A 22,861-nucleotide genomic window follows, 5' to 3' on the forward strand; every position below is an offset into this window, starting at 1 on the left:
ATTTTTGAGAGACAAAACAAAAATTTTAATTCTCTTGGCTTTAAAATGAAGAACATCAAAAACAGAAATCTTACTAAAAACAAACAAACAAACAAAAACTTTATTAAATCACAGCAATTATATTTTCTCCCCATACTGTCCTCTCTGGGTTTTCATGTTCTTGTTAAGGCTATCTTTTCTTTCCAAATCAATCAGATTTGAGAGTTTGGGAGCCATCTATTTTCCTCTCCCTTCTCCCTACCCCTCCTCACCCTCATCCATCCCACCTGCCTGATCTCTGGATTCAACTCATATTGTCAATCACCAGGGCTCAGGCCTTTATCTCCATGTCCACCATTCCATTTCCTTGGACTATGTTAGCCAGAGTCCTCAGGTGGCTCACAGCTAAGTTATTGCCATTTATCTCACTGCCTCCCATCTCTTTTTAGAGGAGTTTCAAGCTTAGTTGCCTAAAGAGTCAGGTGAGTAAAGGAGTGAAATGAGTTGGCTAAGCACAGGCCTTAACTGAAAGGACAGCCTCCACTCAATTGCAGCTGTTGTTTCACCAGGGATAATGGGACAGTGTCACCAGAAATCCAGCTTTCCAAGAAAAGTCAGAGATCCCCAGAGTTTCTATAGGTTCTCTCACTTCCCTTGGATTCCTGGGAATTGTAGGTACAAGAAGAGAGATGTTTGGGACCTAGAAGGTAGGTTATGAAATGTACTAGGCTGGCCAAACCTCAATGCTTGTCATGTGTACAGTCCCTGAAGTGGCCCTTAATGGTTCCTTATTCATAGGTGCCTCATCTTCCTGGCTCACCATCCTAGCCGACAGCCACCAAGAGGAGGTCTAAGAAAGTTCATTTGAACCAGGATGATGGTAATGAATCATCCAATCATCCAATCTGGACCAATCCAAACTGGACCAATCAGTTTTTCTCTCTCTCTGGAATTTGAACTTTAGATAAACAGTGAGTTAATTGGTAGTGATAGTGGATGTGGAAATACACAAAAAGCACAAACAAAGAGTAGTTGACTCATGGGAATACCAGAGCATTTAGAGTAAGGATCAACAAACATCTGCTAAAGAGTGACAAAATTACCTAGTAACTAGAGTTGCATGGGATCTTGAATAAATTTCGAGTTTCCAAACTTTATTCCTGGTCTGTTAGGCACTATATTGTTATTCCTGTGTCTCCTATGAGTTCTGGGAATGAAGGTTTTCTTTAAAAAAGGAAAGGGAGGGGCGCCTGGTGGCTCAGTCAGGTAAGTGTCCAACTTTGGCTCAGGTCATGATCTCAGGGTCCGTGGGTTTGAGCCCCGTGTTGGGCTCTGTGCTGACAGCTCAGAGCCTGGAGCCTGCTTCAGATTCTGTGTCTCTCTCTCTCTCTGCCCCTCCCCCCCCCCATCCCCTGCTCGCTCAAAATAATAAACATTAAAAAATAATTTAAAAAAATAAAAAAGGAAAGGGGGTATAATTTTACTCAAACGTTGATAAACTATAAAACGTTTGTCCCAACTGCTTTTTTCTGTGGTCCTCTGCCCTTCTCCATTTGTTATGACGTAGAACATCATTCTGGAATACTTATAAGAACACTGCTTAACTAAAAATATATCTATAGTCAATAAAAATGTGCCAATATTCCACAGAGTGAAGTCACACACACAAAACTGGTATTACATTTTTAATTACTTGATCGAGAGTAGTTGCAAGTAGGGATGGGCCTGGATGTCCCAAGTTGTTTTTTTGTTTTTTTTTTTAATTTTTTTTTTTTTTTTAACATTCATTTGTTTTTGAGACAGAGAGAGACAGAGCATGAACGGGGGAGGGGCAGAGAGAGAGGGAGACACAGAATCGGAAGCAGGCTCCAGGCTCTGAGCCATCAGCCCATAGCCCGACGCGGGGCTTGAACTCACGGACCGAGAGATCGTGACCTGAGCCGAAGTCGGACACTTAACCAACTGAGCCACCCAGGCGCCCCGGATGTCCCAAGTTTTACAAGGAGTTTAAATCATGAGAACGACAATAACTCTTGAGAGTTACAAAACACTATGGGGCAGGAATTATGCTCCAATTCCACACTTTCAATATTTAAGGGAGGGGAGATAAAATCAGAGTAACAGTAAGAACGGTAGGAAAAATTAAAAGATAAAAAGGGGAGAAAGAGATAAGAGACAAAGTAGAAGGGCTAAGATATCAAGGATAATGAAGTGATTATACAATTGATAACTGATATGACATATAAGGATTATACACACGTGGACACAATTGCAGTTTGGGTGAGGGGTTAAATTTTTAAAATTATGTTGGTAAGAAAGCTAAATTTTTTAAATAATGGAATAAATGTTTTAAAAGTTTTTTGTAGTGTTAGAATTAAGTTAGAGTTTTAAAAAGTCAATGTAGACTCATGACTTTAAAAAGAAATGTCTTCTGGGGCTCCTGGGTGTCTCCGTTGGCTGAGCATCCAACTCCTGATTTCAGCTTAGGTGATGGTCCCAGGGTCATGGGTTCGAGCCCCAAGTCAGACTCCGTGCTAAGCGTGGAGCAGCCTGCTTGGGATTCTCTCTCTTTGCCTGTGCCCCTTTCCCTGACTTGCTCTCTCTCAAAAAAGAAAAAAGAAAAAAAAAAAAGAAAAAGAAAAAGAAAAAGAAATGTCTTCCAATTTTGTCCAAAAATGGCCTAGCAGTGATATTATTCTAATCCCTATCTGTGCTCATGAAAAACAATGTCATATTTATCCTTGATACCCCAATTTTTCCACTAATCTTTTTCTTCACATAAAGGAACTAAGATTCTTTATAAAACAGTTCATTCCGTGTTTTGGGGTAGAGAAAGCTGAAGATAATCTGGAACATCGTCTTGTGTGTATGAAACAAGAATGTTTTCAAATATGCGTGGGAGAAGTGCTGAAGAGATAACAGAACCATCTTAAAAGGACTTTCACTGGCCAAGATCTAAAGATTTAATCAGGAAAGGAAAATGATTCTAGATAATTGAAACTATGTTAATCTATGAAAGTCCATGATGATTCTGCAAAGGAAAAAAGTTTACAATTTAGTAAAAAGTAGTTTGGCTATAAAAGATAGTGAATGTGATAATATAGATATGTTGCTTAAGTTGAATAAATACAGAGTTAGATGTATTGGGTTTTTAAAAAATCTAAAGCATATAATGGTTTATAAAGTGCAGGCATTCCTTTTCTCTAATTGCAACAGTAGGGAGGGATGAATACAATAAATTGGGAATCAGCCAAAAAATCCTGGAAAAAAATATAAACTATACCAACTACAGAAAGAACTGCTCCACATCATTTGTCACACATAACAACTGGGTAGAAAAGAGATCCAACAGTTTTCAGCACTAGGGTAGGAAAATGACCAAGGAGAAAGAGAATTCCATAGTGTGTTTCATGATGATAATTCACCAAATGTCTTAAAGATAACTAATTGCATAGACTCCCTCCCTGTCTTATGAAAGGTGAAAACTTTCAATGAGCTTACTAATTATAACAAATTAATGAGGCGAAATCAATTTGCAACAAATGAACAATCCAGCTCAATATATTATAGTAAGAAGAAACTGGGTTCTGTAAGGTGGCCAAATAAGGGCACTTGGGTGGCTCAGTCGGTTAAGCATCTGGACTCTTGATCTTTGCACAGATCATGATCTCCTGGTGCATGAGATCAAGCCCCACATCAGGCTCTGTGCTGACAGTGATGAGCCTGCTTGGGATTTTCTCTCTCACTCTCTCTATACATCCTCTGCTCACTCATTCACTCTCTCTCTCAAAATAAATATTTTTAAAAATGCTTTAAAAAAGGGTGGCCGAATGAAACTTAAAAAAAAAAAAAAGGCATCATTTCAGAAGCATTAGGTTGCATTCTGTGAATGGCAAGGATTTAAAAAGTTTTATATGAGGGGCGCCTGGATGGCTCAGTCAGTAAAGCGTCCAACATCAGCTTAGGTCACGATCTTGTGGTCCGTGAGTTTGAGCCCCGCGTCGGGCTCTGTGCTGACAGCTCAGAGCCTGGAGCCTGCTTGGGTTCTGTGTCTCTCTCTCTCTGCCTCTCTACCCCCCCTCTCAAAAATAAACATTAAAAAAAAATTTTTTTTTTGTTTTATATGAAAGGAAAACCAGCCAGGAGGCACAACCAAGCCTATGACCCAACTAAGATTAAGTTGGCTGAAACCCCATCTGGTCTAAATAATAGGCTTTTTCTTTTGGTTTTATATGTAGAATGAAATAGAATCACGTATCTATAGTATTGTACCCCAAGGCTGCCACTAGCCCTTTTAAGACCTTTGTATCAATAAGGAAAAGACATCTCATCCTCCAGGTAGCTCCTGGAAAGATGGCTTTTAAAAGCAAAGTGACAGCTGTATTTCAGTACTCCCTTGCCCCTTTGACCAGGCACCCTGTGCAAAGTACAACCCACATAGGCCTGCTGCCCCTGTTAGGAAGGTTTAAGAAATGAATGTGGTAAAATGGCACCTCAGAAAGGGATAAGTATAGGGATAACAAAGACATTAATTTCAACCTGTGGTAATAGTACTTTAGTAGCAATTTAAGTATCAATTTTGTCATTGTGAAATTTTGTGCATATTGTTTGCTTCTAAATATAAACCTTATAACTCTTTTCGTAAAGCTTATTTGTTTATTTTAAGAGAGAGAAAAAGAGAGAGAGAGAGAGAGAGGAAGGGGCAGAGAGAGAGGGAGAGAGAGAACCCCAAGCAGGCTCCATGTTGTCAGCACAGAGCCCTACACCTGGCTCTATCTCATGAGCCATGAGATCATGACCTGAGCTGAAATCAAGAGTCGGATGCTTAAGTGAGCCACTGAGGTGCCCCTAAACCTTATAATTCCAGTTAAACTTCAGAGTATGTTGAGAAGGTTTGTGATCAATGCTTAAATGTCAGAGAAATTTTCACTTGTTAAGTTTAAATGTTTTGATTCCCTGGTTGTGTTCAGTGGTTAGAGGAATATTATTTCACAGATATGAAAGATTAATAATTTGAGCTTATGCAAAGTATAACTTGGAGGGTTCCTCTTTTCACACAAGTGTCCCTTAGACATTTAAGATCTAAGCAATAGATAGGTAGAGGAAATGGAAATAAAGCCACAATAAGGGGGAAAGAAAAACACTAAGAGCAGGAGGAGAGAACAATAATATTCAAGGCAGAGAAAGGGAGAGAAGGACAGAAATAAAATGTAAAAGATAAAGGTAGACAGGAGAGAGAGCAGAGAAACCCAGAGGGCTCTAAAGTGTTTATGCAGGTAAACTGCTTATTTCACATATGGCTTTAACTCTTTTCCCTGCTCTTTAATAACTGGCTTACCTTTTTTTTTTTTTTTTTTTAAAGTAGGCTCTACACCCAGTGTGGCGTCCAATGTGGAACTTGAACTCATGACCTTGAGATCAAGACTGGAGCTGAAATCAAGAGTCTGACTCTCAACCAACTGAGCCACCCAGGCACCCCTCAATCGTTTATTTAAAAAAACAAACAAAACAAAACAAAAACCAAACCAAAACAAACAAACAAAAAACCCCCAAAACTTTCTCTAGAGAAACTGTTGACTTAAAAATAAAACTAAGACATGCACTGGAACAAAAGTCTTCAAGAACCCTGAGAGTCCTCCCAAAACTTGCTTTATCCTTGGAATGTCTTGCTACCTCCATGATTAGCCCTTTGGGCCCAGACAAGAGCATCTAACCTCTTCCTTTATATCATACAGCACAGATGAAAACAGGTTTGAGTATTAAAATAGGCTTTCCTAAAGGCTAAGGATCTATAGGAACTATCCACAAAGAGTGACATGAAATTCGATAATCTGGTTTACAAAACCTGGATTGCTCTCTCTGGTGATCCAGCTCCCTCTCTCTTCATGGTGGGCACCATCTTAACACCCATCACCCATGTGGCTGCATCTGCAAGGCTACCTTTCTTAAAGGACAGAATCCAGGGTCTTAGATGAGGCCTACCCTTCAGACCTCAAAAATATAAACTTACATACCACATAATAACTCCACCATTCACCCAAGAGATACACACAAATAGGTGTCTTCCATCAAGGGCCCCTATGAACTGACTACCAGTTAGCAGCCTCCTGGAGGGTAAATTATTCCCTGGGACCGTGTGATATTACCCGCAGATAAAGCCAAACCTTAGGCCTTGGGATATAGTGAAAAGAGGACTAAGCATTAAGAGTTCAAGGGATTTAGTTGCTGACTCATTTTGTGACCCTTAGGTAAGTTATTTTATCTTTAGAGCTTCATTTACATCATAGGTAAAATAGAACTTATCTCTATTCTACTTTAAAGGATTGGGGTAAGAATAAAATGAGTTAGATGAAAAAGTGCTTTGAAAAAGTATAGACTCTTACAAAAACAGAAGAAGAAATTACATCATTCCAGAGTCTCTGTAATCTTTGCCTGTTCTTCTCCACCAAATTTTGCCAGGCCATTCTCCTCACCTGATCTTGAACCCATTGTTAATTTGCAGACCGGTGGATTTGAATTAAAGGTTCTGTAGGATCTTTTACAACTCTGGAAGTACACTATTTCCTTTCATCCAGTGAATATGAGCACTTACTATGCATCGTGTTGGAAACACAAAAATGAGTAAAATCCAGCAAAAAATGATAAAACCTAGCAATCAGTAATGATGGAATGTCATATGAAAAGTTTATACAGATCTTCCTCAATTTACGAGGGGGTTAAACCATACGAATAAAGTTTTGGATGCATTATTTTAGATATTCCCTCTGTCCAACTTTGTTAACAGCCACGAAACATTTATTAAGCACTACAAAGCTGAAAAATATTGGCTAGAGGCTGTGAGGATACAGAGATGCGTAAGATTATCGTGGTGGTCTAAAAACCTACAATCTAGTCTATGGATGATGTTAAAACTTTGGTCTTGCCATCCCTGGACTGGAGTTCAAATTCTATTAACTTACTGTATGATGTTTGACAAGTACCTTTTGCCTTTCTAAGCCGGTTTCCTCTCCTACAAAGGGGTTTAAAATATAGTACCTATTCCTTAGCGTTGTCGTGAGGTTCAAATGACATAATTTATGTAAAGAACAGTTTCTGGCACAAAAGTGCTTGATAAATAGCCACAATTTTTGTGTGTGAGCTCTGTGAGGGGAGATGATGAGCGTGAGATTTCCATAACACACAGCTAGCAAAATACAGTTATGTTGCAGAGCTGTTTCACTTTCTCCTTTGAGACGCAAGGCTCCTTCTTTGCTTCCTCCTCAGTGTCCGGCACCGTTTCGTGATCCCAAACCTTCAGGTATAAAGACAGTAATATTTCCAATGCTCAATTACGTATTCCTGGGGGAATTCTTTATATACTAAGGGGACAATTTCAATCAGTAAGTCACTCCCTTAATTCTTACTCTGGTTACCTTGGCTAATGAACAGCACTGGTAGCCTGAGTAATGAAAAAAACGTAAGCCACACTTCGCCATATATAAATTAAATGTGGACCGATTGCCAAGTACGAAATACCTATAACGTTCTTTGAAATCTTAAAAAAAAATGTAATAATCTTGGGATTGAAATAAAAAATACTTCCCAAGGTCAGTGGCTGAGGAGGCATTAGTGGCCTTGATGTTTCTCGACTCTTCTCCCGCCCCCATCCCCATTTCCCAATTCAGCCTAGACCTAGCAGTGCGACCACTGCCTTCGGGGCAAGGTGCGGGGGCTAGAAAGAAGGGTGGGGGAGGTGGGGCTGAAACGGAACTTCATTGTTCGCGGGACCGACTCTTCCCGAAAGAGCCCGTTGGCAGCGCCTGCGCAATGTGCGCTCTTTGTGCGGGGCTGCAGCAAGCTGGTTGTTTGTGTGTGTCTGTTGGAGGCGGTGGAGGGAGAGTCGGAGGGGCGTGGTCTCTTCCGTCGCATTCTGATTGGGCTCTCGCAGGAAGGTGGGCGGGCACAGGGCGGAGCTTCTGATAACAACACTCGGCGCTGAGGCTGAGGCTATTTGTTGCTGCGCCGCCACCGCCCGAACCATGGTCCGCGCTCCACTCGGGCTCTTTTAGCAGCAGCCGCCGCCGCCGCCGCCCTGTGATCGCTGGCTTCACTTCCTCCTTCTCTTCTTGCTGAGCCACTTTCCTCCTAGAGCTATGACCGTCGTCTCCGTCCCACAGCGGGAGCCACTTGTCCTGGGTGGCCGTCTTGCGCCCCTGGGCTTTTCCGCCCGCGGTTACTTCGGGGCCCTGCCGATGGTGACCACGGCCCCGCCGCCTTTACCCCGGATCCCGGACCCCCGGGCACTTCCTCCCACCCTTTTCCTCCCTCACTTCTTAGGGGGAGACGGTCCCTGTCTGACTCCGCAGCCTCGCGCCCTAGCACCTCTGTCCAACTGTAGTCTAGCCACGGCGGGAGGCACCCCTCGGGCAGCACCAAAGAAGCGGCGGAAGAAGAGGGTGCGGGCCAGCCCGGCGGGGCAGCTGCCCAGCCGCTTCCATCAGTACCAGCAGCACCGGCCGAGCCTCGAGGGCGGTCGGAGCCCCGCGACGGGCCCGAGCGGAGCGCAGGAAGTCCCGGACCAGGCCGCCAATTTGGCCCCGGGTCCTGCGGCCGCAACCCAAACTGAGGAAGCGAGCCTTTTCCCTGGCCCGGTGCCGCCCGCGGTGCCCGGCCAACCCTCATTCAGAAGAGAGGTAAGGGCCGCGAGAGGGACTTGGGGACTGTTGGGGAGTTCCGGCCCTTCGATGGGTCCGGCCGAGCTCTGGAATCTGGGGCCCTGCACCGAGGGGTCGGGAAGAGGGGGGGCCGGGGTGAGGGGCGGCTGTTTACTCGGGAGGGAAGTTTCCGTGACGCCCGCTCTGTTCTAGCCCGGGGAAGAAGGGGGAGGGGGAGGCATGCGCTGGCGCTGCCGATTGGCTCCCGGAAACCAGCCAATGAGAGGAGCGGCTGCGCCCCAGCAACAGCCCCGATTTAGAAGGCTGGCTGCGTTCCAGGGGGTTTCGGTATTCGGGCGCGCGGTGGGGTGGGGGAGGGAAGGGGCCCGCGGGAGGCTGACGTCAGCGCGCGCTACGTGCGCAGCGCTCCGGCGCTCATGAAGGAGGCGAGGCTGGCTGGCAGTGGTAGGGGAAAGGGTGGGCGACCGCTTTCGGCTCCCAGACCGTCGGTAGTTCCAAGACTAGTTGGCGGTGCGCGTGCACTGTTTCACCGACCGGTTGTGGGACTTGGTGGGCCACAAGCGGCTCCATTCTGTTTGGCTTGCTTTTTTGCGATGAGAGGTGCCCCGTGTGCGGCGCCGGCCCAACTGGGGCTGTGTCCCTCGCCGGCAGACCTGCTTAGCTATACTTTTATCTTTAAAAGTTGGCAGGAGCGGTGGCAGTTCTTGCCTCTTTGAAACGATAACATTTGCTTGCTAGTCTATTAGATGAGTGGAATTGTTTACATATACTTTATACTGTACTGGGCTTTATTAATCGAAGGTAATTTTATTACTTGTGTCCAGAATGATGAAATTTTAGAAGTTATAAGATGAATTGGCGTTATGCCACCCAATTTCCGTAGTGTTGGGTTAGGATCAAAAGTTAGAGCCATTTCTTGTTAGAAGAATACTGGAGAGATATGTAGTTTCTCTCGCTGTCCCCTTGGAAAAAAGTCAAATTTGACCGCCGTGATTACTTAATTATCTTAGATTCCGGTTTTAAAATTCTGTGGCTCTGAAATATGAGTAATAATGTAAAAGTGAGCTTTTGTACGTCTTGTTTCCTGGTTACCAGTAATATTCTTTTATAGAACTGTTAAAACCAGGGAACGCTGTTGGCAGTTACTGACATGGAATGTTACCTGGTGCCCCAGCTTTCTATTTTTGTGTCCCGCTACCCTACCATATTCCAAGTGTTGGAAGGGCAGTGATCCTGATGAATTACCGTATACTTTTCCATTGGGTCGTGGCTCTCTGTAAGGATCACTTGAGTTACGAAAGTGACTAGAACTGGCGGCTAGAACTGGTGCCGCAAATTTCTTGAAGCAGTTAAACCAGGAAGTGGGGGCAGGCGGAAGCAATTTTCTGATTATGTATTTGCTATAAGTATGTATACTTGGAAAAGGTAGTGATTAGTATTTAAATTTTTATATTTAAATATTTGAAATTTTGTTTTCAGAAGTTGGGAGGTAATTTTTCTGTTAGCCATTATCAAAACACTTAATCACTTAAAATACAGTTCTTACTAATCAAATTATTCTGCAATAATTTTAAAAGGATTTGTCTAAAAGGTAAAGAGTAATCTATAAACATAATTTTTATTTTTAACCAGATTCAGCCAACCAAAATGAAAGCATGTGAAAATTTCTGTTGGCATTATCGTATTGTAAAACCTCTGACTTTGGTCAAAGAAAGGAGGTTGCATGTTTGGAAGGGACCTCATTACTCTTACAGTTACAGAAAGATGAATTTGGGTTACTGGTTTTTTTTTTCCCTTTGACATTTTAGAACTGATTCCCTACATTCCATATTGGTGGCAGTGGTGATTATATTTTTAGTAGTAAACTTAGATGTGTGCTTATTTTTAAGTGCAGTGAGCACATAAACATTTAGTCAGGTCAGGAAACTAAAGTCCAGGAGAAGAAAATATACTAGATACATGCTGTGAGGTTCGTGACTAATTTTTATCATGAACTGTATTCACTTTTATGTTCCTTGTCTTTGTAGGTTTTAAAATCAAAGATGGGAAAATCGGAGAAAATTGCCATTCCCCACGGCCAGCTTGTTCATGGTATACACTTGTGTGAACAACCAAAGATAAACAGACAGAAAAGCAAATATAACTTACCACTAACCAAGATCACCTCTGCAAAAAGAAATGAAAATAACTTTTGGCAGGATTCTGTTTCATCTGATATAATTCAGAAGCAGGAAAAAAAGCCTTTTAAAAATACTGAGAACATTAAAAATATGCATTTGAAGAAATCCGCATTTCTAACTGAAGTGAACCAAAAGGAAAATTATGCTGGGGCAAAGTTTAGTGATCCACCTTCTCCTAGTGTTCTTCCAAAGCCTCCTAGTCACTGGATGGGAAGCACTATTGAAAGTTCCAACCAAAATAGGGAGTTGATGGCAGTACACTTAAAAACTCTCCTAAAAGTTCAAACTTAGATCTCAGATTGCAGTATGTCTGTAAAACATTTTTTTTCCAAAATCCCTGGACTCTTGAAAAGAAAATTGGTACAGAAATGGAAATTTGCCTTGTAACATACAAGTGCAAAGGAGTTTCAAAAATTACAAACAACTTGTATTATATTTTATATTTTGTAAATACTGTATACCATGTATTATGTGTATATTGTTCATACTTGAGAGGTACATTATAGTTTTGTTATGAAAGTATGTATTTTGCCCTACCAAATGGTAGGTGTTTTGTATATATACAGTGGAGAAATTTTAAGTGTGCTAAGGCACATGGAAGACCGATTTATTTGCACAAGGTACTGAGATTTTTTTTTAAAGAAACAGCTGTCTAATCTCAAGGTGAAGATCTAAATGTGAACAGTTTACTAATGCACTACTGAAGTTTAAATCTGTGGCACAATCATTGTAAACATGGGGTTTGTTTGTTTCTCTAAATTGATTTTTGCCTTCTAATCTGTAATTACTGGAAAACTCCTATTCCCATTTTTACCAAACTTAATTTCTGGGTTTTGGTTTATCCATTCAAATTTAAAATACCTCTAATTTTAATGCCAACAAAATTGGTTGTAATCAAATTTTTAAATAATAATATAATTTGGCCCCCCCTTTTATACTAGTCTTGATTCTTTGTGTGTGACTTTCATGTTTGAATGTGTGACTAGGAGATGGATTTTTAACTTTCCATTTTACTGGCTAAATGTCTTGGTATTATTACTAATTGTCCTTCCTCCTTCTGATATTTAGAGGGTCCAATAATTTCACCGTACTACCTCTAAGGGGAGGAATTCCCCCATTTTGCAATGGAAACTGTTGTTGAAAGTAAAGCTGGTTAGTTTATAACTTAGATTATTTTTATATTTGAACTGTTTCATAAAGTACCATTTGACTTACCATATAATTTCAGTGAAAGAAGATGACACTTGGTTTGGTTTATGATATTGAATGGTGGTACTTAAACCAAAGGAAGTGTAATTGATGTTAAAGTAGGTGGAGATTTGGATTCTAGAGTTTGCTGAAAGAAATATAGTAGCTTATGTAGTTTTACTTTAAAATTCACACTTTGTTTTCTAAGGTTCTAAAGCATGAATTTTCCCTGTGTGGTTTTTAGTTCTACAGAGCTAAAATTTATCTTGAATAACAAAAAAGGTTGTGGGTTTTTTTCTTTTTTTTGAGTTTTACGCAATATTTAGACAGGAAAAGAGTGTTAAGAGGGTATATATGGTGGAATAGATAAGGTGCTACTATCTTTTCAAGAAAAGTCTTAGGTCTTGCACATTTGGTTCATGCAGGAGGGGAGACTTTCTGGCTATACAAAAGTGGGTGGTGTGGACACAACCTGAGAATCACTGTTATTGATGAGCTGTGCCAGGAGGGTATGGTAGCTTGTTACATAGCCACCACAAAACCTGAGAACTAGTTAACAGAAGTGCCTGCAGTCTTGTTTACACAGTTCATACATAATCCAGCCAACCATTCTTTGGCCCTGGCTATAAAATGCTTCATTCTTGCATGTATGTAGAGAAAGCTATACTTTGTTATTATATATGTTATACATAGCTAGCAGCATTAAATGCATTAGAAAAACTAACAGTAAGATGTCAATCTTGTAAAAGTTTTTTTAAGATTTTTTTCAAGAAGTGTTCACTGGTAAAGGAAATAGGTTATTATAAAGTAATGGGTTTTGTAATTTGAAGAGTGAATAAAGTTGGCTGAATTACACTACAGCTGACCTTGTGAAAAAGTATTAGCAAACTTAAAAAGTTAATAATTTTGGCGTTATAGTAAAATGGTATTCCGCAGCCTTAGTCTCTTCAGACTGCTGTGACAGTAGAAGGTGTGGGTAGCTTATATAAAGTTACTTCTCAATCCAGTTAGCCGGAAAGTCTGAGATTAAGGCACCAGCAGATAATGTCTAAGAGCCCACTTCATGGTCCATAGCTGGGAGTCTAGGGGCTTGGGTGCTCTCTTGGGCTCCTTTTGTAGAGATATTAAACCCATTCATGAGGGTTCTCATTTCCTCCAATGTTACTGTCCCTGTTTGGTTTTGTGGGTATGTAAAGCAAACACTTCAGAGTCACCAGCTTCAGGTCTAAGTTTTTATCTAGTAGCCTGGTAAAGGGGCTCATCATTGTAAAGGGCTGAAAGGTTTATATGTGAGTGGAAATTGTTCTATGCAGTGGCACTTCACTATAGAACATACCTGGATGTGAGGTATTTTATGCTGAGGTTGCTTTTAGATAAGAATACAATTTGATACTAAACTCCTACTACTGATAAAGTGGCACATACTGCTGATACAGTAACACCATAGGACTTTTATTTGCATTAATCTTGGTGCTAAGTATTTTAGTGTCCTTGTAGGCAGATAAAGGAAAAGAAGGTAAGAGACCAAATCTCACCATTAGAAGGTTGACTAGAATCATTGTTTTCAAACTTAAAGGTGGTTTGTAAGTTAAAATACAGATTTTAAGGTGGTGTATGTGGTTTGTGAGTTAAAAGACTAGAATGTATCAGGCAAATAATGGACATTTTATTAGGACCAGAATTCAGGTTTTTAGGCATCCAGTTGACCTTTGAATAACATGGGTTTAAACTGTGCTAGTCTACTTACCCATGAGTTTTTATAAATACATATGTAAATATAGTACTGTACATGTTTTTTTGTTTTTGTTTTTTTTTCCTGGAGCTCACTTCATTGTAAGAATACAGTATGTAATACATAGAAAATATGTGTTAACTGACTTACCAAGCTTCTGGTCAGTAGGCCATTAATAGTTAAGTCTTAGGGGAGCCAAGTTAGGTGCATTTTTGACTGCATGGGAGCTGGCACCCCTAGCCCCCATGTTGTTCAGGGATCAACTGTACTATGTAATCACGCCTTTCCTTCGCATTATTTTAGTATAAAGCTTGTGTGTGGTACAAAGGTGGAAGTGAAATGGGGTCAGGTCATACCACACTTGGGGAAAACCACTTGTATTTCTTTTCCCTGGAACATGATCAAGCTAGCTAAAAAAAACCCACATTACTTGCCCTCTTTTCAAAGCCCTAACTCAACTTTTGGTGATGAGAAGGAACAAACCTAGGTCCTATCCCTGTGCTGTGCTGCTCAGCATCAGGCTCTAGAATGGATCTGGGAGAGGGCAACTGGCAGCCCACCCAAGTCAGGGTGAAATTGTGAGGAGCTATTGCTGCGGTAGATAGGCTAGACTCTTGGATGCCTTGTCATCCCTCAACCCCCACCATCTTCTCAAAAGCAAAGCATTTAGATGTCTGAGGGAGGGTTTGGGTTGTCCTGACTCAAAGCCATCCACCTCTGCCCTATTCCTGGTTCCTCCGGAGGAATAGGTGGAGAAAGAACGATATTAAATGGCTTAAGAATCAAAAAAAGGGCTGCTTTTGAGATTAAGGAGGCCTTCAAGTGGTCGCATAAAGGCAGGCAAATTGTGAATGGGGACACCAAGCAATCCCTTCTAGAAAGGAAGGGAAAGAAGGGTTTAAAGATGCAAAGGAACTTCTATTTGACATTCACATTTTGTGTGAATCTCCATTCCTGCCACTCCTGCTCAAATAGATGCAAATGCCTTCACAAATAGTTGGAAAATCAATTTTAGAAATTCTGACCATAGTTTGAAAATTTTCTCAATATTTAGTCACTAGTTTTTAGGGGTTTTTTTTTCCTAGCAATGTGTTACAAATATTGAAACCAATGAGTTGGCTTAGATCTGACATCTCTCCCAGTCTGATTCCAGAAAATGGTTCATTCCTGCAGTTTTGATAACACATTTCTGTATAAGATTATAAAAATTCTAACAATGAAACTAATACAGAGTCCCTGTCTTTTGGAAAATAAAACTGTCTCAAAACACCCCTTTCCCCCTTGTTTGACATTTCTCAGTATCTTTGTGACATTTCTGAGCAGCATGTCTACAGTTTAATGTGTGGGGGCTTACGTGTGGAGTATGTTCAGGAAATACAAGGATAAATGGCAGAACAGAAAGTTAACTACAGGTGGCTGGGGAAGAAATGACAAATGTAACTAAAATACAAGTTGCATTCCCCTTCCCTACAACAACAAATGCCTGAGGGGGTGAAAACAAGTCATTATTACCAGAAGGTAGTGACTAATTCTGGTGAGTAGGGATTGTCTACTTCAGAATCTGGTATCTTAGAAGCAGCACTGAATTGGGCCTTAAGATATTTGACATAGTATTTGACATGTTAAGAAAAATAATTGTCAGAGTAAAAGTGCATGGACAGTGGTGTAAAAAGATGTGGAAGACTTGCAGAGAAAGGAGATACAATATATTGAAGGGTGTGCTGGGGTAATAACCTGAAGGGCCTTGCATGTCATGGCAAAGAGTTGCAACTTTATTCTGCAGGCATGGCAGAGCCATCAAAGGTAAATAAGGGAAAGAGATTCCTGCTTTAAAAAGAAAACGGGTGAAAATATGGAGAACAGCTTGGAAAGGAAAAGCTTGAGGAAAAAGTATATGTCAGTAGTTTAAAATAAAAGAAATGGGCTTAAGGACATTATCAGAGGGAGTACCCCGACATGGACTTATACTTGGGACATGTTTTGAAGTTAGAATTAAGACTTAACCAACTGCATGGAGGGTAAGAAAAGAGTTTTTATTTATTTCAGGGTGTTTTTTTTTTTTTTTTTAACGTTTATTCATTTTTGAGAGAGAGCGAGCAAGAGAGTGGGGGAGGGGCAGAGAGAATGAGACACAGAATCTGAAGCAGGCTCCAGGCTCTGAGCTGTCAGCACAGAGCCTGACGCGGGGCTCGAACTCACCAACCGCGAGATCATGACCTGAGCCTAAGTCAGTTGCTTAACCCACTGAGCCACCCAGGTGCCCCAGAAAAGAGTTTTTAAATTGGGCAGTTAGGGAGATTAAAACTAGCAATTAGAGAACTCTAGAGGGGGATCTGAATTATAGAAGGTAATTTTGATTTGCATGTTGAATTCTGAGGGGCGTTTAGGATATCCACATGGAAATACACAGCAAGTAGAAAATAGCTCAGGCCTAGAAAGTATAGCTTTGGTAAGTGCACAGAAGCACTAATTACAACATGAAAATGGAACTGAAATATGAAATATTTTGTCTTCCTGTAGCCTTTTTCCCTCACAAGGCTTAACACTTAACAGTACTCTTGACCCCATCCTTTCTGCCTCCCATGGACTCTGAACTTCACCTATGATAGCAAATTGTTGGTATTGCCTCTGAATGGTGTTAAATGCTGGTTGGTTCTCTACGTACCTGTAAAAGTCTGTTAGGAAACCGTTTTCCAATTTAAGTTCTGAATTCTGATATTGGGGGCCCACTTGGTGCAGGGAGAAAATAATAAAGTTTACTTCTCTTTTGTTAGTCCAAGATTTCAAGCTGGGTAAAACCAACCTTTTATAATTTATTTTATTTTTAAAGATTTATTTTTATTTTTATTTTGAGAGATAGAGAGCCAAGGGGGGGCGGGGCATGGAGAGGCAGAGAGAGAGGGAGACAGAATCCCAAGGAGGCTCTGCACTGTCAGCACAGAGCCCACGCAGGGCTCAAACTCACAGAGATCATGACCTGAGCTGAAATCAAGAAGAATCAGATGCTTAACCAACTGAGCCACCCAGGTGCCCCTTATAATTTTATTTTATTTTTTTCGTTTACTTACTTTGAGAGAGACAGAGCAAGCAGGGGAAAGGCAGAGAGAGAGGGAGAGAGAGCATCCCAAGCAGGTTCTGTGCTGTCAGCACAGAGCCCAATATGGGGCTCAAACTCACAAACTGCAACATCATGACCTGAGCCGAAACCAAGAGTCTGATGCTTAACCATCTGAGCCACCCTCGTGCCCCTCTTATAAATTATTTTAAAAGTAATCTTTAGGCCCAAAGTGGGGCTCAGAACTCACGACCCCAACGTCAAGAGTTGCATGCTCTACCTCCTGAGCCAGCCAGGCACCCCTAACATTTTATTCTTCTATTTCCCTTTTTTGTGCATCTCCCATCTCCGAATGACCCTCCATCATATTGCCGAATACATTGTCCTTTAGAGGGTGGAAGGCTCCCCAGTTTCCATGGCTTCTACACATACTTGGGTATGGAAAGGCTGTTGGTTTCATCATCCTCCCATATATTAAATTTTTGAAAGACATTTGCTGAACTAAATACGTTTTAAAATCATGGGCCTGTCTTGCTGAGCGTCTGATTCCTGAGCTAACTCCTCAAAGTTGTTTTTTTGCACTCCTTTTTCTCCTGAATCCATAAATCTTCCAAAAATCACCAAATACAATTTTTTTTACAATGATTTTCAAATGGAAAGAGTATGTTTTGAGATGAGATGGCAGAAGTGTGTACGTGCAAATCATGTATAATTCAGGAACTACTTTTTTTTAATCAGAAATTTGAGAGTACATTTTATAGAATGCTGTTTATAAACACAAATTTAATCTTTGAAAGAAACTTTCTTTAAAGTTTTAGATAAGCTTCTTTGTAGGTATGGGGTGGATTTTTAAGAGTTATGGATAATCTATTTTATGCTTCAACTAAATCCCTTTTCTTTAAATTTCTTGGATTAGGTTGTCTTGAATTAATCTCTGACAGTTTTCAGATTACTTTTCATATCCTTTGCAATTATCTTGGAATTCTAAATTAAATACGCTGAAATGTAGAAGTAATGTTCCTAACACCCAGGAACTGTATTTATCAAGTTTAAACTTGTGCTATAACCTCAAATAGAATTACAGTTTAAGATTTATAAAAGGTGTTGGTTGCATTTACTGAGGGTCCATTGTTGAGATCTTAGAATTCATTTTATCTTTTTTGTTTGACTGTTTTGAGGGAGAGAGAGAGAGAAAGAGAGGGAGAATCTTAAGCAGGCTTCATGCCTAACGCGGGCCTCAATCCCATGACCCCAGGATGATGTCCTGAGCCAAAACCAAGAGTTGGACACTTAACCGACTGAGCCACCCAGGCTCCCCTTAGAATTCATTTTCTAAAGCAGAATTTATAGTAATGTTCCCTTAGTGTAGAATCAGTGACACAAATGTCAAGTTCTTTCTGTTCAAGGAATAATTTATCATGCATTGTAGCATTAATTCCAGTCTCTGAATTAAGTAATGGTAGGAACAGAAAAAATGGGAGGATTGGCAGAAGCAACCTTCATGGAAAATTATATGCACCTTTGTCAAAGGAAGCTATATGGTCTATTCAAGCTCCATTTAATTAGATCATGTATCTTGAACATGTAGTAACTTAAAAGACATTGATAATAATAATGAAAATACTTCTTTAGTGATTCACACAATAATAGCCTTTATGGATAAGAAAGGATTCAGGGAAGTAATTTTTCTAGTCCAATATATAAAGTGGCAGAAAATATGTGGTATTTTATATCTGGTTGTAAAGATAAGAGATACTAATGAAACTCCTCCATAGCTACTCCTAAATTATTACAATTAGTTCATTTATTCTAAAATTAGAAATTATCTTGATTAGTTGCCAAAACCAAATTACAAATGGGTTCTTAGCAGTCTGGAGTCTTGGGGAGGGTATGGCACGTAGAAAACATTTTGATGACTTTTGATTATTTCCAGCATGCAAAAGTCTTATTGAAATTGAACTCAGAATTGCCTTCCACAGTAAGATCTTTTTTTTCTTTTAAGGTTTTATTTTTAAGTAGTCTTCATACCCAACATAGGGCTTGAACTCAACCCCAAAACCAAGAGTTGTGTGCTCCGACTGAGCCAGCCAGGTGCCCCAACAGTAAGATCTTTCAACAGGAAGATATTTATTATATACCGTACTTAACAATATAGAATCATAGAGAGCTTTAGTTCTTCCTATCAAAACCTTGGAGATCTACAATTACAAGGGATCATCTTGCTATAAAATAAGGGTTATCAATGGTTGAAATTATCCTTACTCTTTAAGCAATCATTTACTGCTCTCGAATTTTAGAATGAAAGGGTTAATATCAACGATTGGATTGCCCTTTTCCATTAGCTTTCCAAAGGTCCTACTCATTGTGCATTCCTTAATCATCTGTGTCTATTAAGTTCCTGTAATCTGATGCTTGAGACCACAACCTGAATTTCCCAAGAAGAATTAGGTTTATAAAGTTATTCGACCGTTTTCTGATCATTTTTTAGCTAACTGAAATACTCTATGAACACTCCAGTTTTCAAAATTTTACAGTTAAATTCAACATAATTGGAAAATAGATAGATATACTGTATATATGTAATATATATAGCAAGCAAGTACAATCTACTGTTAATTATAGAATTTAGGTAGTTGGTATACGGGTATTCACTGCAGAATTATTTTTTTACTTAAGTTTTGTAACAAAATGTTAATAGAATTGGGTAACATGAAGGCTGCTCTACTAGTTCATTCCAACATTATATGTAAGTTGAGTAATATGCCAATAATTCTAAAAGCTTACACGTACCATACAGGACAAATAATCTTTGAGGTTGTAAACTGTACATCTCTGGTTATTTTTTCTTTGCACTTTCAAATAGTCTGGTTAGTTGGTTATAACACTTCTAAAAGAACAACTCTAATTAATGACAAACACCAAAGCCTTTGTAAATAAGAACTGAAAGATTAGAGAGAGGATAATGTATTTAAGCATTGGCTTATTTGGGAAATCTGACAGTTGACATTAATGTTAATATTGACATAAATGTTAATGCTTGAAGAAAGTTTAATTAAGGGAGGATGAAGAGGTAGATGGAAACTACATAAAGATTCTGAAGGGGACTTATAACTGTCCATGGTTTGAGAGCAAAGTTAAAGTATCTACAGTGTAACAACTTTAAGAAAAAATGTATAACTCCCAAAAGAGAAGAAAGGAGATGGCTGAAGGTCTGGTTAGCATCGAAGTGACTTGGGAGTAGGAGGGCAAGGGAGTGTAAAACTTTTAACTCTTGGTTGGTTCCTACTCTTTAAACCTTTAATGCTGAATTAATACCAGTGGTGCCAATGGAAAGCTAAAAGTATTTAAAATTATTCCTTAAGAGATATAATTCCACTTTTAATGACAGACATATTTCAGACAAAAACTGCCACCTTTTCAGTCAAACAAAACCTCTTAAAGAGCATCAGTTATATTTGACTACTAACAGGCAGCTTAAAGCTCTGTATAAAGTACTTTTCATGAGATATTTTAGAATAAAAAATTTTCATGTTTTTAAGTGGTATTTTTTTAAAAAGCTCATTTAGTAGATTATATGTTAAGAGAGAATTACAAAGTATAAAACAATGCCAAAAATGGTTCGACTTTATATACCCATTAAAAATTGTACAGAATACCCTAACAAAACCAGAACATTAGTATTCTTAATTCAGCTACATTTAATATTTTAAGGCCAAAATTTGAAGGTTTAGTGACAATGAGGAGTATCAATGCTTTTCTGCAAGGTTCTTTTGAAATTATATAAATATTTCACAATGTGTTAAAGTAATCTTAAATAACAATCCTTCTCATTTTTTTTTTTAATTTTTTTTTTTTTTAACGTTTATTTATTTTTGAGACAGAGACAGAGCATGAACGGGGGAGGGGCAGAGAGAGAGGGAGACACAGAATCGGAAGCAGGCTCCAGGCTCTGAGCCATCAGCCCAGACCCCGACGCGGGGCTTGAACTCACGGACCGCGAGATCGTGACCTGAGCTGAAGTCGGACGCTTAACCGACCAAGCCACCCAGGCGCCCCCTCATTTTTAAAATAATAAGATTGCCTATAGGGCACCTGGATGGCTCAGTCAATTAAGCATCCAACTCTTGATTTCAACTCAGGTCTTGATCTCACAGTTCATGCGATCAAGACCCATGTGGGGCTCTGTGCTAACAGCGAGGAGCCTGCTTGGGATTTTCTCTCTCCTCTCTCACTCTCTGCCCCTCCTCTGATTGCATGCACTCTGTAAGTAAATAAATATTTTAAAAATATATAATATTGCCCAGACGAGTTTGACCAGTTTTATAGCTTATGTCAATTTTGAAAAGGTCTTCAACAGACTACTGTTCTCAACTTGTAAAGTATTATTTTCACAAAGTAGATACTGCCTCACCAATGTAATAGGAATGATTCTTAATCCCTTCCCCTCAAAAAAGCCATTAAAATTTATTTACTTAATATTAACTTACTATTAAAAGAAGTTGGCTATCACTTGGGGCTTGGAAGACTATTTTATACTGAGATTTTTCTTGAAATTAAAGTCAACAGTATTTTAAGTCTATAGTATTAGGATAAGCTAAGAAAACTAGAATGTAGTTATTTCTTTAGGAAACAAGTGATCATCATAGCAAAGAATTCTGGTTTTCCTCAATCTAACTCTACTATGCCCTTTCTAAAAAGTGCATAGGATTTAGGCATTTAGTTCATAGAAGTACACTCATAAACTAGAGTAGTAATTTTGCTTTGTGTTCCAATTACACTTTAAAAAAAAATTTTTTTTTTAACATTAATTTTTGAGAGAGAGAGCACGAGAGTGGGGAGGGGCAGAGATAGAGGGAGACACAGAATCCGAAGCAGGCTCCAGGCTCCAAGCTGTCAACACAGAGCCCGACATGGGGCTCGAACTCACGAACCGTGAGATCATGACCTGAGCCAAAGTTGAACACTTAACCAACTGAGCCACCCAGGCGCCCCCCAATTACACTTTTTTAAACATTTTAATTTCTTTTTTGAGAGAGAAAATCTTAAGGCTCCACACTCAGGAAAGAGCCCAATGCAGGGCTTGATCCCATGACCCTGGGATCATGACCTGAGCCGAAATCAAGATTGGATGTTCAACCAACCGAGCCACCCAGGTACCCCAAGATATCCTTGATTTTAACTTGTAATCTATTTACTATAAACATGTAGGTTGGATACGGTGTTTTAAATTAAATGAACCATATACTTAAAATCACCTACTTTTATAAAACAGTAACCATCTATCTACTCACAAGTTGGTACTATTTCTTAAGTTCACAGTTGCAGTATATTCCTAGAATGTAAGACTCATATATCCCTTTACTCTAAACAGAATAAAAAACATTATAATTTTGGAGGGAAAATACTGATGCGGTATAATAGTCTGTTTCCTATTTCAATCTTTTTTCCACAGGATTCCTTTAAGTAAAAAAAAAAAAAAAAAAAAAAAATGGTACATCATTATTGTATTGATTAGAGATAAGCTGAATCAACCTGGAATATCTAACACTTCTGTCAGAGAATACATTTCTAAAAAGGCTTATTGATTCAATTATCTTTATATTCAATTTGCTTAACTTTATAGGTATACAAGACATACATTTTCCAGAGGGCCTAAACTGACCTCATAAACCAATGCCAGAGTTCATGATATGATCATAAATACCCCCATTCATCAAGGGAGTGATTTCGATGATAAGGTGTATAATCCTCATGTAATACTTGAAAGTGTCTTCTAGTTATCTGTAGATAAGTTATGAGTCCAAAATCCCTATCTCACTGAACCACTGGTCCTTAAATTCTTGGGAGTCATTGACTTGTTTGAAAATCTACAGGGGATAGACCTAAAGCTTTGGTTCTACGATGCCAAATTAACATCTCTGCACCAGACCATACTGCTTAAGTTACTAAGTATCATGTTGAGGGTAGAGTTTACATATATATTCAAGCCCCTAAACATGGGGCTTGAACTCACCACCCCAAGATCAAGAGTCACATTCTCTACCAACTGACCCAGCCAAGCGCCCCTAACTAG

The 22,861-nt window shown here is 39.6% G+C and overlaps 1 protein-coding gene across 1 annotated transcript; it reads left to right on the forward strand.

Moving 5' to 3' along the window:
• Positions 1 to 7,976: 7,976 nt before the first annotated feature.
• Positions 7,977 to 11,748, forward strand: PNRC1 (proline rich nuclear receptor coactivator 1). The gene is made up of 2 exons (XM_042939337.1): positions 7,977 to 8,651; positions 10,661 to 11,748. Exons 1-2 carry the CDS (start codon positions 8,112 to 8,114, stop codon positions 11,102 to 11,104), a joined length of 984 nt encoding a protein of 327 aa, XP_042795271.1. The 5' UTR covers positions 7,977 to 8,111; the 3' UTR covers positions 11,105 to 11,748.
• The last annotated feature ends 11,113 nt before the right edge of the window (positions 11,749 to 22,861 follow it).

This window comes from Panthera leo, chromosome B2 (assembly GCF_018350215.1).
Source record: "Panthera leo isolate Ple1 chromosome B2, P.leo_Ple1_pat1.1, whole genome shotgun sequence".
NCBI lineage: Eukaryota > Metazoa > Chordata > Mammalia > Carnivora > Felidae > Panthera > Panthera leo.

Coding starts and splice junctions, on each gene's coding strand:
- PNRC1 (XM_042939337.1), top strand. CDS start 8,112: ATGACCGTCGTCTCCGTCCCACAGCGGGAGCCACTTGTCCTGGGTGGC. Junction 8,652..10,660: donor AACCCTCATTCAGAAGAGAG/GTAAGGGCCGCG, acceptor TTGTCTTTGTAG/GTTTTAAAATCAAAGATGGG.